We start from the raw sequence: 16928 nt of genomic DNA, 5'->3' as shown, positions 1-16928 counted from the left end.
ATCTCTTCTTTAATGCTCCAGTGTTGGAGCATTCACAACTTCTGGAGGCAAGTTGTTCAAATTAATTAATTGTTCTAACTGTCAAGAAATTCCTCCTTAGTTCTAAGTTGCTTCTCTCCTTGATTAGTTTCCACCCACTGCTTCTTCTCCTGCCTTCAGGTGCCCTGGAGAATAGCTTGACTCCCTCTTCTTTGTGGCAGCCCCTGAGATATTGGAAGACTGCTATCATGTCACCCCTAGTCCCCTAGAAGAAAGGGAGAAAGGTTAATTTTGCTGGCAGAATTTAAAAAATAAAAATAAAGTGGGGAATTGTCCCTGGCTTTTATAGGCAGCTTTTGTCTCATTGAAATTGTAGGACTTCTTTTAAAAAATGCTAAGTGTGAACTAAAACAATCCACTTTAACACATTGTGATGAAACACAGCTCTCCTGAACGGCCTGCTTTCTGTATTTTCATATTTGCTCTTTTTGTCCTATAAGCTGCTTAGGAAATAGGAGCTACCTGACAGGTAAGTTGCTTTGTGCCTCGGATTTCATTTCTGATGTGTCCGTTTTTTACTCTTGTGAACAAAAGTGAAACCTTCGGTGCCAGGTGGGGTAGAAGGGAGGGAGTTAATTTCGTGGGGTCCTCGGTGCTCTCTGAGCTTGGTAGTTTTCTTGCAGAAGTTGTGTTACCAAACTAGGTAATTTCACCAGTGCTAGAAGGGAGTGGAGTATGGAGAGAAGAGGAGGAGGACGACGATTGGGTCCTTGGTGCTCCCTGAGCTTGCTTGATTTTTTGCAGAAGTTTCATTACCAAACTAGTTAACTTCATCAGTGCTACCTTGTTTCCTTGAAAATAAGCCCTTCCCCAAAAATAAGCCCTCCCTGAAAATAAGAGCCGAGGTGGCGCAGTGGTTAGGGTGCAGTACTGCAGGCCACTTCAGCTGACTGTTATCTGCAGTTCAGTGGTTCTAATCTCACTGGCTCAAGGTTGACTCAGCCTTCCATCCTTCCGAGGTGGGTGAAATGAGGACCCAGACTGTAGGGGTGATATGCTGACTCTGTAAACCGCTTAGAGAGGGCTGATAGCCCTATGAAGCGGTATATAAGTCTAACTGCTATTGCTATTGCAACATAGCAGCAGCCATGAGGTGACCACGCTCGCCACCTCCAGCACCTCAGAAATAATGAGACCTCCCCCAAAATAAGAACAAGCGCTTATTTCAGGGGTCAAAAGAAAATAAGACCATGTCTTATTTTCGGGGAATGGATAGAAGGGAGTGGAGTATGCAGAGAAGAGGAGGAAGAGGAGGGAGGTCAACTGTGTGGTCCTTGGTGCTCTCTGAGCTTGCTTGTTTTCTTGCAGACGTTTCATTGCCATATTAGGTAACGTCATCAGTGCAGTGGTGGTCTGTTTGCTGATAGGAAAGAAAGCCATTTTTTTTTCTTCTTCTTCCTCTTACCCCAAGAACCGATGAAGGCAAGCGGAAGAAGAAGGAGAGAAGGAAGAGGTTGAAGCGGTACCTGCTGATTGGCTTAGCGACTGTAGGCGGAGGGACAGTCATCGGTAAGTGAAATTCTTCGGAGTCTCCTTCCCCCGAACGGAGATTGTGGCAGTCCTCGACTTAATGACCACAATTGAGCCCAAAATTTATGTTGCTAAGTGAGACAGTTATTAAATGGGGAGACTGGTTTCATTTTACAACCTTTCTTGCCACAGGAATTAAGTAAATCCCTGCGGTTGTTAAGTTAGTCGCACGCTTGTTAAGTGACTGACTCCCTATTGATTTATTGTTAATCGTTGTAAGTCAAGGACCACCTGTAACTAGAGAGCAACAGGTTTAGGTCTCAATGGACCATCCAGCGACAAAAGTGTCAACAGCGGTCTCGGAGTATCGAGACTGCACGTTGTGACATCGTGTTGGCTCCTCCTTCCAAGGGTGGACAGGCTTCTAACGACCCACTACTACGGGTGTCAAACTCAATTTCATCGAGGGCCGCATCAGGGCCTCTGTGGTTAACTTGGCATGGCCAACTGGGTGGGCATGGCCAGCTTGATGCCAGTCACTAGGCATGGCTGACTGGGTGTGTGTGGCCAGCTTGACACCAGTCACTTGGTGTGGCTGACGATGGGGGTGGCCAGCTTGACGCTGATCACTGGGTGTAGCTGACTGGGTGGGTGTGGCCAGCTTGACGCCAGTCACTGGGTGTGGCTGACTAGGTGGGCGTGGCCAGCTTGACGCCAGTCACTGGGTGTGGCTGACTGGGTGGGTGTGGCCAGCTTGATGCCACTCCCCAAACTACTGGCATGTTTCCTCTTCACATTGTGAGGACTGGGCTGAAGTGACGTGGGCCAGCCCCTTACATTTTCCAAGGCAGCCCTGCGGTCTGGATTACAACACATTGTGGGCCGGATCCGGCCTGTGGGCCTTGTGTTTGACACGTCTGCACTAAAAGAATGCAAATGTCCAGCTGTCTGCAAGGCATATAAATCCTTCCTTTCTCCACCATGATCCAGTTAGAGCTGAAGAAGCTTCTTGAATGAGAAGCAAAACGCCTTCAAAGAAAAACCAAGAAAGTCCAGTTGCCTCTTGAAATTAAAAAAAAAGCACCTTTGGGACAACCGTGACCTGGATGATGGAGAATCTCCATTGACAAAGAGTTCCGAATGCTGCCTAACTCTAACCTGGTTTGTTTTGCCTTTTTGGGAACTGAAAATCCTGCCCTTTTCTATTTAGGCCTGACCGGGGGGTTGGCTGCCCCCCTGGTGGCTACTGGAGCAGCGGCCATCATCGGGACCGCTGGGGCCACGGCCTTGGGGTCAGTAGCCGGGGTGGCCATTATCGGTTCTCTCTTCGGAGCCGCTGGAGCAGGACTTGTGGGTAAGGCTCTCGGGATGAGGAGGGAAACAAGCCCGGTGTTATGGTGCAGAAGTCTCTCTGGCCCCTTTGATTTTCGGCATAAGAACCGCGGTGGCACAGTGGTTAGAGTGCAGTACTGCAGGCTACTTCTGCTGACTGCCGGCTACCTGCAATTTGGCAGATCAAATCTCATCAGGCTCAAGGTTGACTCAGCCTTCCATCCTTCCGAGGTGGGTAAAATGAGGACCCAGATTGTTGGGAGCAAGAAGCTAACTTTGTCAACTGCTTTGAGAGGGCTGTGAAGTGGTATATGTCTTAAAGGCTATTCCTTCCTTCCTTCCTTCCTTCCTTCCTTCCTTCCTTCCTTCCTTCCTTCCTTCCTGTTAGAATGCAATATTGCAGGGTAACTCTGCCCACAGTCAGCAGTTTGATCCTGTCCAGTTGCAGGCTGACTCAGCCTTCCATCCTTCCGAGCTGGGTAAAATGAGGACCCAGATTGTTGGGGACAAGAGGCTGACTCTGTAAACTGCTTAGAGAGGGCTGTAAAAAGCACTGTGAAGCAGTATATAAGGCTGTGCCCTTCCTCCTTTCCTCCCTCCCTCCCTCCCTCCCGTCCTTCCTTCCTTCCTTCCTTCCTTCCGTCCGTCCGTCCGTCCGTCCGTCCTTCCTTCCTTCCTTCCTTCCTGTTAGAATGCAGTATTGCAAACCACTGCCAGCAGTTCAATCTTGTCTGACCAGCTCCAGGTTGACTCAGCCTTCCATCCTTCCGAGCTGGGTAAAATGAGGACCAGTGTGTGTGTCCAGTGGTGGGATTCAATTTTTTTTTACTACTGGTTCTGTTGGTGTGGCTTGGATGTGGCATGGCATGGCTTGGGCGTGGCAGGGGAAGGTTAGTGCAAAATCCCTATTCCCTCCCAATCAGCTGGGACTTGGGAGGCAGAGAATAGATGGGGGCAGGGCCAGCCAGAGGTGATATTTACCGGTTCTCCAAACTAATCAAAATTTCCACTAACGGTTCTGCAGAACTGGTCAGAACCTGCTGAATACCACCTCTGATGTGGTCCAAAGTACTGGTTTGAAAAAAGGTTGTGGCGAACCATGGCCTGTATTTTGAAGCATCCAAAAAACATGCCATATTGACTGTATATTTGTGCTCCATTAGGGTACAAGATGAAAAAGCGCGTGGGGGCCATCGAAGAATTCGAATTCCTTCCCTTAACCGAAGCGAAGCAGCTCCATATCACCATCGCCATCACCGGCTGGCTTTCTCCGGGGAAATACGGTAAGGGCTCCCATCTGCAGCCCCAAATACTGTGGATACCAAAACGCGGCCATTTTAAAAAAATATTATCTGGTGGTCCTGTTTTTACTGTTGGTGAATATGGGGGCTGTTTTACGTCCAGAAAAGTTTTCTGCTTTTTTAAAAATATTTTTATTATACAGTTTTCTTCATTTATATATATCACAATTTCATGTTTGCAACAACTCTATACTGGTTTATATCCACAGATTTTGTTTTGTTATGTATACCATTATATATATATATGAATTAGAAATAGATAGATGATAGATAGATAGATAGATAGATAGATAGATAGATAGATAGATAGATAGATGATTGATAGATATGCACATTATATAGTTATTCTAGATTTTTAGATTTTTCTAACAACGTATTGTTATATACTATTATATATAATAAATATAATTCATCTTTCATTATATTTATACTTATTTCTAATTTCTAATTCATTAATCATCTTTCATTATTAGTTTTCCATTCTTTGCATCTACTATCAAACCAATTATACCATACATCCCAAATTAAATAGTATTCTGTTTCTCCTTTGTCTTTGATTTCCATTGGCAACCTATCCATCTCTGCGCAGTCTAACATTTTCTTTATTACCATTTCCTCTGTGGGTATATTTCCAGTTTTGAGCATATACTATTCTGGCCGCCGTTATTATGTGTAACATTAAATATTGGATATTCCTATTAGGCATATATTCCTAATAGGAATATTGGATATTCCTATTAGGCATATTATAACAACAACAACAAAAAAAAACCTGTGTCAGCATTCCAAATATCATCCAGAATTAAGTCAGAGTTCATGGCATAGGTTTCATCCAAGTTCCAATTTAATAAGAGAGACATATTGGTACATCTGTGGAAAACCCGAATCTGAAAGCTTCCTGGGTTTCCCACCCAGTTCAAAGTTCAAGACCTTGCCCCCACACCCACAAGTCCATCACATGGTCCAATCTTCCTCTGCCACGCTGGCATTTCCATCCATCTAGTTCCGGTCAGGTGCAGAGATGCAGAGACAAAGGATGACCTTGGGCTTCTAGAAAGGAATGTTCTATTTTGACAACAACACATTCTACAATTCTACTCCTTACTATTCCCCCTCCCAATTGCCCCACTAATGAAACAGCAGAGTAAAATAATAGAGAGAGAGTGGCAGGCCAAAGATCCTAAAAGGAATATGACTGCAGGCCTGACATCCTGGTAGCAAATTTGATTTCCCTCTATTTTGCTACGGATCCATTTTCCTCACTTGACCTCAGCCGCTGCTCTCTAACACACTTGGCTATAAAACAATTCGCCTTTGTTTTGTGTTACAAGCCTTCCTGTTTAACTTTCGCACTGTTTTGCTTTTCTGCTCCGAGGTCAATGCCTCTTGAGGTGTAGGGAATTCTCTCTTGGGTGAGACGGGAGAGTGTGAATGCCCTCGGTGTCCGACAGTAGAGGGAATTCTTTTAAAGACAGGTGTTGTGGCCTGTCAGCCGCCGGCCCCTCCGGCAGCTGAATCTGAGGAGGAGGAGGAGGAGGCATGGGAGTCAGGGTCAGCCTCAAGGCAACCTGAGAGCTCCGAGGGAGAAGAGGGAATGGAGCTGTCAGAGAGAGAGAGAGAGAGAGGCCATCCGTCAGCCCTCAGATGGAGAGTCAACAGCCCCCAGGTCTGGAGGGGGCTGATGAGGAAGAGGAAAAACAGCTAGGTCCAGTGCCTGACATGTGGATGCGCAGAAGGCAGAGGAGAGGAGAACAGTGGAAATCTATAGGCCGGTCCTTGGGACAGAAGAGTCACCACTGCTAGTGAGGCCCCACCCTAGCTCTGGGGATAAAAGGCAGGGGGTGGAGATGAATAGATGTGGCAATGGAGAGGAGAACAGTGGAAATCTATAGGCCGGTCCTTGGGACAGAAGAGCCACCACTGCTAGTGAGGTCTCACCCTAGCTCTGGGGATAAAAGGCAGGGGGTGGAGATGAATAGATGTGGCAGTGGAGAGGAGAGCAGTGGAAATCTATGGGCCAATCCTTGGGACAGAAGAGTCACCACTGCTAGTGAGGCCCCACCCTAGCTCAGGGGATAAAAGGCAGGGGGTGGAGATGAATAGATGTGGCAGTGGAGAGGAGAACAGTGGAAATCTATAGGCCGGTCCTTGGGACAGAAGAGCCACCACTGCTAGTGAGGCCCCACCCTAGCTCTGGGGATAAAAGGCAGGGGGTGGAGATGAATAGATGTGGCAGTGGAGAGGAGAACAGTGGAAATCTATAGGCCGGTCCTTGAGACAGAAGAGTCACCATTGCTAGTGAGGTCTCACCCTAGCTCTGGGGATAAAAGGCAGGCGACAGAGATGAATAGATGTGGCAGACAACTATTAATCTCCCTGCCGGACGGACTTGTTCACCTGTGTTGAGAGTGAAACTTTTTGCCAGGGCTGACTCCTAATAAAGGAATCATTGATTTAACTTTGGGTTTGTCATGTTTGGGGGGCTGGGTTAGAACAACAGAGCAGAGAAGGATTGCTCTTGTTCTCTGAAAAATTGTCCTTCCCGCCAAATGGGAGGCTGCGCAGGTGTTAGAACAATGCAGTCCATTCCTATAACAAAAGAAGCGTATTTAATTTGACAATGCAATGAACTCCGGAGGGAATGGCCAGAGGGGAAAATCAAGTTTAACTAGGTGGACTTTTTGCGTGGGAAACTCCAGAGATGGTTTTGCTGCTTCTGTGCCAAGTTAGTGTATTCAATAAAGTTATACTTTTGGGTAGAAAAATGGCCAAAGTATAACAGGATAGTTGACATCCTGTGGCAAGAATTTGTTCCCTTCCTCAGAGTTTCTGTCTCTGTCTCTCTCTGTTTCTCTCTCTCTCCTATCTATCATCCATCCATCTATCCATCTATCATACATACATACATACATACATCAACCATCCATCCATTATCTATCACTGTCTGTCTGTCTTCCATCTCTCTCTCTCTCTCTCTCCCTCCTTCTTATCTATCTATCTATCTATCTATCTATCTATCTATCTATCTATCTATCTATCTATCATCCATCTATCCATCTATCATCCATCCATACAGAGAGCCGAGGTGGCGCAGTGGTTAAATGCAGCACTGCAGGCTACTTCAGCTGACTGCAGTTCTGCAGTTCGGCTGTTCAAATCTCATCGGCTCAAGGTTGACTCAGCCTTCCATCCTTCCGAGGTGGGTAAAATGAGGGCCCGGATTGTTGTTGGGGGCAATATGCTGACTCTGTAAACCGCTTAGAGAGGGCTGAAAGCCCTATGTAGCGGTATATAAGTCTAACTGCTATTGCTATTGCTATCCATCCATCCATCAACCATCCATCCATTATCTCACTGTCTGTCTTCCATCTCTCTCTCTCTCTCTCTCTCTCTCTCTCTCTCTCTCACACACACACACACACACACACAGTCTTTCTGCTTATGTTAAGATTGCTCCTTTTGACTCATTTTGAAGGCTCAGCATGGCCCACTCAAGGCACCGCACAGCCCTTAAGAGGACCAGGACCCACACCTGAGGCTCAGTGACAAGAGGCCCTCTTCGCACCCTGTCCTCACCCCCTTTGTCTCCGTCCTTTGTCCCTCGGCAGGCAGTTTTACGGCTCCCTGGAGCAGCCTGTTACAGTCCAAGGAGCAATACTGCTTAGCCTGGGAGTCCAAGTACCTGCTGGAGCTGGGCAGCACCCTGGACGCCTTGTGGAATGGCTTGGTCAACATGGTCGCTCAGGAGGCCCTGAAGTACACCGTCCTGGCGGGTGAGTGAGCGAGGGGCTGAGCGGGGTCTTGTTTCGGGGTGGAGAAACAACGTGGCTCTTTCTAGCCCAGCTCAGCTTGGGGAGCTTGTCTGAAATGGCATAAGTTGGACTAGAAGACCTCAAAAGTTCCTTCCGACTCTATAACCTTCTGTGTTCTGTATCTTCACCAGCTTTTCCAGGTAGTTTTCTTGGCATCTCCCAAAAACAGAACAGAATAAAACAGTCGGAGGAGACCTTGGAGGCCTCAAGAAGGCTGATACCCCCTCCCCTCTCCAGCCACAAGTTGCAAAGTATTTTGTGGGGGAGGGGGGGCAAAATCCAGCAAAGGAGACTTTTGATTATTTTTTTCTTCCTCTTTTTTCCCAAACCTCATTCTTGCCTCTTGGAATATAGAATAGAAATAGAAGAGAAGAGAGAAGAGAAAAGAAGAATAGAATATAGAATATAGAATAAATGCGAATCAATACACGGAACACATTACCATTTATAGTGGACCTGTGAGGAGGCTAAAATCTTTTGGAAAAGGATCAGAAATTGGCTGGAGGCAATAACGGGGGTTAAAATAGAATGGAAACCTGAAGTTTTTTTTTATTAGGAATAATGTCTGCGAAATACAAAAAAGAAATCCAGTATTTATAATACTACATATAATTACGGCGGCAAGGATTGCCTTTGCCCAGAAATGGAAAAACAAATTAATTCCAAGTGAAGATGAAATAATAAGAAAGGTTATGGATTGTGCTGAAATGGACAAACTCACTAAAGAAATCCAGGGAAAAGAAGAATCAGAATTCTACCAGATATGGGATAAATGGTATAGGTGGATGGAGGAAAGAAACAAAAATCAATGAAGGAATATAACAAAATTCAAAAAATAATAGTTATGAGTAAAATAAGAGGGTTAAGAATGATGAAATCCAAATGAAATACAATAGAAGGGGAAATAATATAAGGTGAGCGGTATTGATTGATAATTGCTATTAGAAAGAACAGGAAGCTCCTGTTCGTATTATATTGTGTAAATGTGGTGTATGTCTAAATTTTGTGTGTGTGTATTTTAATGTTTGTTAATAAAAAAATAAAAAATAAAAAAGAGAATATGGAATATAGAATAGAAGAATAAAATAGAAAAATAGAATAAATAGAATAGAATAGAAAATATGGAATGCAATGGAATGAAGAATAGAATAGAATAGAATAACAGAGTTGGAAGGGACCTTGGAGATCTTCTAGTCCAACCCCCTGCTTAGGCAGGAAACCCTAAACCACTTCAGACAAATGGCTATCCAACATCTTAAAGACTTCCAGTGTTGGGGCATTCACAACTTCTGGAGGCAAATCCTGTTCCACTGAGTAATTGTTCTGTTAGGAAATTTCTCCTTAGTTCTAGATTGCTTCTCTCCTTGATTAGTTTCCACCCATTGCTCCTTGTCCTGCCCTGAGGTGCTTTGGAGAATAGCTGGACTCCCTCTTCTTTGTGGCAACCCCTGAGATATTGGACTATCATGTTTGCCTTCTTTTCCTTAAATTAGATATAGAAGGACCATCTTTCCCTTCTCCTGTCCGAGGATGAACCTGGTTCTACCTTTACATTTGTGTTGCTAAGAGGGAACACTGGCCCTTCTCCCTCACTCCCTCTCCCCCCCCCACTCCCCCCCATGGGCTTTATCCCTTGGGGATGATGGCAGCTGAAGTCCCGCAGCTCCACAGGGCTACGTCGGATCCCCCAGGCGTTTTTCTGATTTTTCACCCATCTCGTTTGCTCTGCCTCCTCCCAGGGATTGTGACAGCCCTCGCCTGGCCTGCTTCTCTGCTGGCGGTGGCTGGTGTGATCGACAACCCCTGGGGTGTGTGTCTCCATCGCTCCACTGAGGTCGGAAAACACTTGGCACAGATACTTCTCAGCCGGCAGCAGGTAGGCCGAAGAAAATCTGCCCCACCCCTTCAACTCTGGTGTAAACCTTATAAACGGGGGAAATTTGGGAGTTGAAGTCCACTCATCTTAAAGTAGCCGAGGTTGAGAATGTCAGAGTTTGTAGCAGCAATCACATCCAGAAAGCACACACAGGTAACTGATTCAGCAGTATTCATTAACTTTTCTTTATATACATGCACATACACACACACACAGACACACGCACGCACACACACACACACTGTTTCACACACTTTCACACACTGGGGCTGTTTCTCTATTTCAATAGCTTCCATAATTCTCTTGTTGAAGTGTTCAGTTTTGGAGATTAACCTGGTTCCTTCAAAATTAATTTCATGTCCTGTAGCCCCCACAACATGAATAAACATGACAATACCTCCCACCTACCAAACATCTGGAAACCAGCCCCAGTCCACAAACAAGCCCCACCCACCACCCAGGCCGTTACAACACGAAACAAAAATGTACACACAGCCAGCACCAATCGGCACCAATCTACCAATCATGATACAACCACACATACAATCAATCCACTTACTGAAACAATGCCAACACTCCACACACACACACGCCAAGATTTATAGAAAAACGGCAGCTCCGGCCACGGTTTAAGCCAAAAACCCAGCCTGAAGATGGTGAATGAGACCTTGCCGAAACGTTGCCAAGACAATCTCAATCTTACATGGGAAAGGACCCGAATACAACAAGACCAGTGTGTGTGTGTGTGTGTGTGTGTGTGTGTGTGTGTGTGTGTGTGTGTGTGCGCGTGCGCATGTATGTATGTATGTATGTATATACACATACACATACTAGCTGATAATCCGGCATTGCCCAGGTATGTATAGATGTTGAAATAGCAATAGCAGTAGACTTATATACCGCTTCATAGGCCTTCAGGCCTCTCTAAGCGGTTTACAGAGAGTCAGCATATTGCCCCCAACAATCTGGGTCCTCATTTTACCCACCTCGGAAGGATGGAAGGCTGAGTCAACCCTGAGCCGGTGAGATTTGAACCGCTGACCTGCTGATCTAGCAGTAGCCTGCAGTGCTGCATTTAACCACTGCGCCACCTTGGCTCAGTGTTATGTTTGTGTGACAGGGAACCATTGAGAGGGGCCTTTTCCCATGCCCAGCATCTCTGCCCTCTCCCTTCCCCCTCCCATGTGCTCCTCTTTCCCTGTCTACAGTCACCAGCAATTGCCACTCTACGATGCCGCACTTACTCTCCTTAACGGGCCAGATGTTCCAGAGTTAATGCTGGAACACACACACAACAGGGGTGTCTCCCCACCCCCACCCCCAGTATTTATTGGGAGGGCCACACGGCTCTCCCAAGCTCCATTTTCACTGGCAAAAACACAGCGCGCCAGTCCTTTGCTGTTTCCGGGGCTGCCACACAGGCCAGCTCTAAGCACCTCGCAGGCTGGATTTGGCCCGCTTCATGTGCCTAGAGTTTGACACCCCTGTGATAGCTGTTTGTTTATTCGTGTCGGACACCTATTTCTAAAAGCAAAACAAGAGGTCTCTTCTCATTTGTGTTCTGTCCCCCCTTGTCTTGTAGGGCAAGCGGCCGGTGACCCTGATTGGGTTCAGTCTTGGCGCTAGAGTGATCTACTTCTGCCTGCAGGAGATGGCCAAGGAGAAAGGTAGGACAGGTCCCCTCCCCTCTTCTGTTTTGGGGTTCCTTCTCTGAAGCGCACCCCCTACAACTTCACGGTGTGGACGACCAAACCGATTTCAGCTTGCTGAGCTTAGATCTCTCCCAGAACCCTTTCGATCATCCTACGAATTTCCTTTCCAGTGTGATGGCCAAGGGCACTGCACAGAGATAACACAAACTGATGGCAGTTCAAACCGCCCCTTTATTGCCCCAAATTTCCCCAAACCCTCCCACGTTTCTGGCCAGTCACAGAGCAAAGGGGTGACAACCCCCCACACACACCTCAAGCTGACTCTGGCTGCAACTATTCCAGCCCACCAGAGCCGCACAGCAATAAATCCAGCAGAGCAAATCAAGGAGTCCAGGAAGCAAAAGAGCCAGGTAGTTAGTCCAGAAAGCCAGAAAGAATGCAAGGACTCTTGGGAAGTTCAAACGTCGGCACTCAACACTTCAGGGACTTGGTGTTTGTTCCCGACAAATGCCCCTCTCCTCAGCGTCCCCTTAAGCCTCATTCCCCAGTTGTGCCTTGTGAAGATGGGCGGGGCACTCTTCTCCCTGAGTAGCCTGCTCGGTCTGCACTGTTCTCTCCTTCTCTCCGCTCTCCGTGCTCTTGGATCAGGAGCAGGTGGTCCTTGCTCCTCACCTGAGCTCCGTCTCTCATGTTCATCCTGCCCCTTTTCCTCCCTGCCTACAAGCCGTCCTAATCCTGAAAGACCCTGGCCTGACTGGCCCTCCCCTTCCTCATTTTCCTCCAAAGCCAAGAAGCCGCCCCCTCAATCTCTGTCGGCTACGGTTCCAGCTCAACTTCCCCCACGGATTCAGGCTCCAACGGGAGCATGACATTCAGCCTGTTCTATTTTTCCTTAAAATATCCCCATTCTTGATCCACCATCTGTCATTCTTATAGACTTGGATCCGGGTATTAACGATGCCTTCCCCCTCCTTCACGCGCGCGCGCACACACACACAACACACACTTCCGTGGCTGGCAAAGAAAGGGAAGGAATTTAATTCCTTACAATTGTTTGACAGATGTCATGTGCCATGGGGATGTCAAGAGATCGTTCAGCCTTCTGGCTTCTTGCAAATATAACATTCTCCATCTCCCTTGCCTAACTAAAATCTGTCACTGTTGCAATGGCCACCCTCATTTTTCTCCTACCGAGGAAAGGAAGTTTGTAGGTCAAATCTGCAGGAGGCAATTTTCCCCCAGCAGATTTCAGAGAGAGGGAGGGAGGGGAAAGGGAGAGAGAGAGGGTGGGGGAGGGAGAGAGAGATGAAGGGAGGGAGGGTGAGAGAGGGAGGGAGAGGGAGGGGGAGGAAGAGGGTGGGGGAGGGAGAGAGAGATGAAGGGAGGGAGGGTGAGAGAGGGAGGGAGAGGGAGGGGGAGGAAGAGGGTGGGGGAGGGAGAGAGAGATGAAGGGAGGGAGGGTGAGAGAAGGAGGGAGAGGGAGGGGGGAGGAAGAGGGTGGGGGAGGGAGAGAGATGGAGGGAGAGAGAGAGGGAGGGAGGGGGAGAGAGATGGAGAGGGAGGGAAGGAGAGGGCGGAGGGAGAGAGAAGGAGAGAGAGATGAAGGGAGGGAGAGGGTGAGAGAGGGAGGGAGAGGGAGAGAGAGGGAGAGGGAGAGAGATGGATAGGGAGGGAGAGGGTGGAGGAGGGAGAGAGAGATGGAGGGAGGGGGGAGGGAGACAGAGAGGGAAAGAGAGAAATGAAGGGAGGGAGGGGGAGAGGAAGGGAGAGAGATAGAGTGAGAGAGGGTCAGTATTTGGCTCAGGCTTCTAACCCTGGATTGTTGCCTTGGTAGCCAGTTCTCTTCTCTCTGTCAGAGAAGGCAGGGGTGGGAGTGTGTTACCGCCATGATTCCAGGATAATTAATTTGCAGCGGGTAGTGATTCCAGGAAAGAGTGGTGCGATGGCCAAGAGGTGGAGCTCTCGCCTCACAACCAGGAGGCTGTGAGTTCGATCCTAGGTTAGAGGCAGATATTTCTCTCTCTGGGCACCATGAGAATATAGCTGCTGAACAAAACTCCCTACTGGTGACAGGAAAGGCATCTGGTCAGTAAACACTGCTAACTCCATTCGGTTGCCCAGATTCCACTCCTCAAGGGATTGTGGGGTCGTTAAAAAGAAATGATGTGTAGTGATTCCGGGATGCAACGTGTGGCCTGCCAATCTGAGCTGAATCTCTTGTGTTCTTCAAGACAGAATCTTCCACCAGCAGGAAGGAAGCGGAGCATAACAGCGAGTGAAATATAATAACGAAACAGAAAACATAAAAACAAAACAGCCACCCGAAATAAACAGGGGAAGTCATTCCACACAGCAAAGATTAGCATTCTTTCTTATGGCATCTGGCAATAAATTACCATATTTTTCGGAGTATAAAACGTACCTTTTTCCCTCAAAAAAAGAGGGTGAAAATCTGGGTGCGTCTTGTACACTAAATACAGCATTTTTGGCCTGAAGCCCCGCCCCCTTCACCAAAATGGCCATGCATAGCCTCTAGGAGGCTTCCAGAGTGCTCCTGGAGGCTGGCAAGGGCAAAAATGAGCGAAAAACAGACCAATTCCCCCCCCCCCAGCCCCCAAGAGCTCTCCTAAAGGCTACGCATGGCCTTTTTTGCCCAAAAATGGCCAGTTTTCGTGAAAAATGGGCTGTTTTTGGGAGGTCTGCAGAGTGCAAAAACTTTTTTTTTTAATTTGCCTCTTCAAAACCTTGGTGGGTCTTATATTCCAGTGCGTCTTATACTCTGAAAATATGGTATTTTATTTGGTCCTTGGGGGCTTCCTTTTTAGTTTCCTCTTTTTAGTCTTGTTCTGCTGTGTAGCTGTAGTAGGTAGTCCTCAACTTACAACAGTTCATTTAGTGACCTTTTTTTCAACAACATTGAAACAAATGGACTTAGGGCCATTTTTCATATGTACGATTGTCCCAGCATCCGTCACTTGTCCATCGGTTTCTATTTATGACCGTTGCCGTGTCCCGGGGTCTGCGACCTTCTGACGAGGGCTGAACCCAAATTCATTTCACCATTGGGGCACTAACTTTGAACCATCGCTTAACAACCGGCGGCAGGAAAGGTCATCAAAATGGGGCGAAATTCACCCCACCCGTGTCTCGCTTAAGAACAGAAACGTTGGGCTCAATTGTTAGGCCGTAAGAAGAGGACGACTTGCAATGGCGTGAAAAGAAAGGAACCGATCCCATTTAACACGGTCGATTCCCTTCTCAGCTCAATGAGATCGACCTGGGTGGCCTTTCCAAGCGAGGGGAATAGAAAGAGGGAGAAAGGAATCCCCGCTTTCGAATCTAGTGGATTAGGCTTTCCTCCGAAGGGGCAGGGCTGAATCCCTACAGGGAATCTGAAGCTCAGCGGGTTCTTTCAGGGATCCCACGGGGCTGATTTTGGGGGTGGGCCTCTTTTCAAACCCGTGGTGGCTCGGTGGCTAAGGCGCTGAGCTTGTCGATCAGAAAGGATGGCAGTTCGGCGGTTCGACTCCCGAGCGCTGTGGAGTAGAGTGAGCTCCCGTGACTTGTCTCAGCTTCTGCCCACCTAACAATTCAAAAGCACTTAAAAATGCAAGTAGAAAAATAGGGACCACTTTGGTGGGAAAGTAACAGCCTTCTGTGCGCCTTTGGGAGTTGAGTCATGCCGGCCACATGACAATGGAGACGTCTTCAGACAGCGCTGGCTCTTCGGCTTTGAAACGGAGATGAGCACCACCCCCTAGAGTCGGGAACGACTAGCACATATGTGCAATCTTGACCTTGACCTCTTTTCAGATTGCGAAGGGATCATTGAAGATGTGGTGCTGTTGGGGGCCCCCATAGAAGGCGATCCGAAATCCTGGAAACTGATCACCAAAGTCGTTTCAGGCAGGATCATCAATGGCTTTTGCAGGTATTGTTGGTCTTAACTGTGGTGCATACACACATCGCACCACAAGGTGGCGCAGTGGTTAAATGCAGCACTGCAGGCTACTGCTAGATCAGCAGGTCAGCGGTTCAAATATCACCGGCTCAGGGTTGACTCAGCCTTCCATCCTTCCGAGGTGGGTAAAATGAGGACCCAGATTGTTGGGGGCAATATGCTGACTCTCTGTAAACCGCTTAGAGAGGCCTGAAAGGCCTATGAAGCGGTATATAAGTCTACTGCTATTGCTATTTCCTAATTTCCTTGAAAGTTGGCTTTTCAAATTTTGACACTTCACTGGGCGACTTCAGCTCTCTCCCAGGACATAGCCACAGGCTTTAAGCTGAGGTTCTGAAAAGAGGTCCCTTTGCTGGGATTTAATCTTGGGAAGATTAAATTTGGTTTCTCCCCCACTCCTCCCCCCCCTATTCTATATCCCAAAGCAGTGGTCCATAATCTTTACAGCTGCGCATGGCTAGTCTAGTGAAGAGAAGGACCAGGGGAGACAGGATAGCAGGCTTCCAATATTTGAGGGGCTGCCACAGAGAGGAGAGGGTCAAGCTATCTTCCAAAGCACCTGAAGGCCAGACAAGGAATAATAATGGAAACTGAACAAGGAGAAATTCAACCTAGAAATAATAGCATTTTCTGACCATGAAAACAATCAACCCATGGAACAGAAGTCGTCTTCAGAAGTTGTGGGAGTCCTCATCTCGATAAAATCCTTTTATTCAATTTATAGTGAATTCCTCTCTAGCAAAGTCCTGGCCCACAGTCTTTCAAGCTAGTTCTCAATTACCGACCTTTATCAGGCTTGGAGAGTGGCCAGGCCGAGATCTTTCAGACGCCACGATACTTGGCAAGAATGCAGGAATGAACTAATTACCTCCTGCAAACTCCACTCCCCTTTCGCTCCTCTTTTATTTCCCTATGGGAGGGGCCATTCACTGTCCACCTGTGGCCTTCCTCCCAAGTCGACCCTTGTTCTTTAACTGTTCCCTTCATCTGGCAACTCTATACATGCACATATCGGGAATAGGCTCCAGCTGTTCATCTGCCTCACTGATCTCCGACTCTGAAGGCAGCTGATAACTGTTCGACGGCCCTGGCCCCCTCTCTGCCTCCGATGCAGAGCCCTCATCAGAGCCCTCATCAGAGCCTTCCCCAGACTCCCAAGACTGGCCCATCTTCCTCCCCAACCTCCTCATTGTCCGAATCTGCTGCCAGATCCGCTGGCAGGCCACAACAAGCCCCATGTCCCACACATGTTCTCCAGACTCCAGCTAACATGTGAATCCAGTCCCATTCCTCCCCCTCCCCCTCTCGTTCTTCCTCCACCAGGGGGGACTGGCTGTTGAGATACGTCTACCGCACCGCCTCCATTCAGCTGAGCGTCGCAGGGCTTCAGCCTGTCTGCCTGGATGACCGCCGGATGGTGAACGTGGATCTGTCTTCCGTCGTAAGTCGGCGGGAAGCAATTGTGGAGACCTGGCAAGATTCTGA

The 16928-nt window shown here is 47.8% G+C and overlaps 1 protein-coding gene across 1 annotated transcript in view; it reads left to right on the top strand.

Annotated features, from left to right (window-relative positions):
* TMCO4 (transmembrane and coiled-coil domains 4) overlaps positions 1-16928 on the top strand; it is a 32509-nt gene that overhangs the window by 10561 nt on the left and 5020 nt on the right. The window contains exons 7-14 of the mRNA XM_032231488.1: positions 1451-1548; positions 2720-2863; positions 4005-4124; positions 7751-7915; positions 9694-9830; positions 11413-11497; positions 15296-15413; positions 16767-16884. Coding sequence (XP_032087379.1) covers positions 1451-1548; positions 2720-2863; positions 4005-4124; positions 7751-7915; positions 9694-9830; positions 11413-11497; positions 15296-15413; positions 16767-16884 — 985 coding nt within the window. The remainder of the gene's footprint in view (positions 1-1450; positions 1549-2719; positions 2864-4004; positions 4125-7750; positions 7916-9693; positions 9831-11412; positions 11498-15295; positions 15414-16766; positions 16885-16928) is intronic.

The sequence above is a fragment of the Thamnophis elegans genome, chromosome 15 (genome assembly GCF_009769535.1).
Source record: "Thamnophis elegans isolate rThaEle1 chromosome 15, rThaEle1.pri, whole genome shotgun sequence".
Lineage (NCBI taxonomy): Eukaryota > Metazoa > Chordata > Lepidosauria > Squamata > Colubridae > Thamnophis > Thamnophis elegans.
The sequence above is the reverse complement of the archived record's forward strand: the minus strand, read 5'-3'. Positions and strand labels throughout refer to the sequence as shown.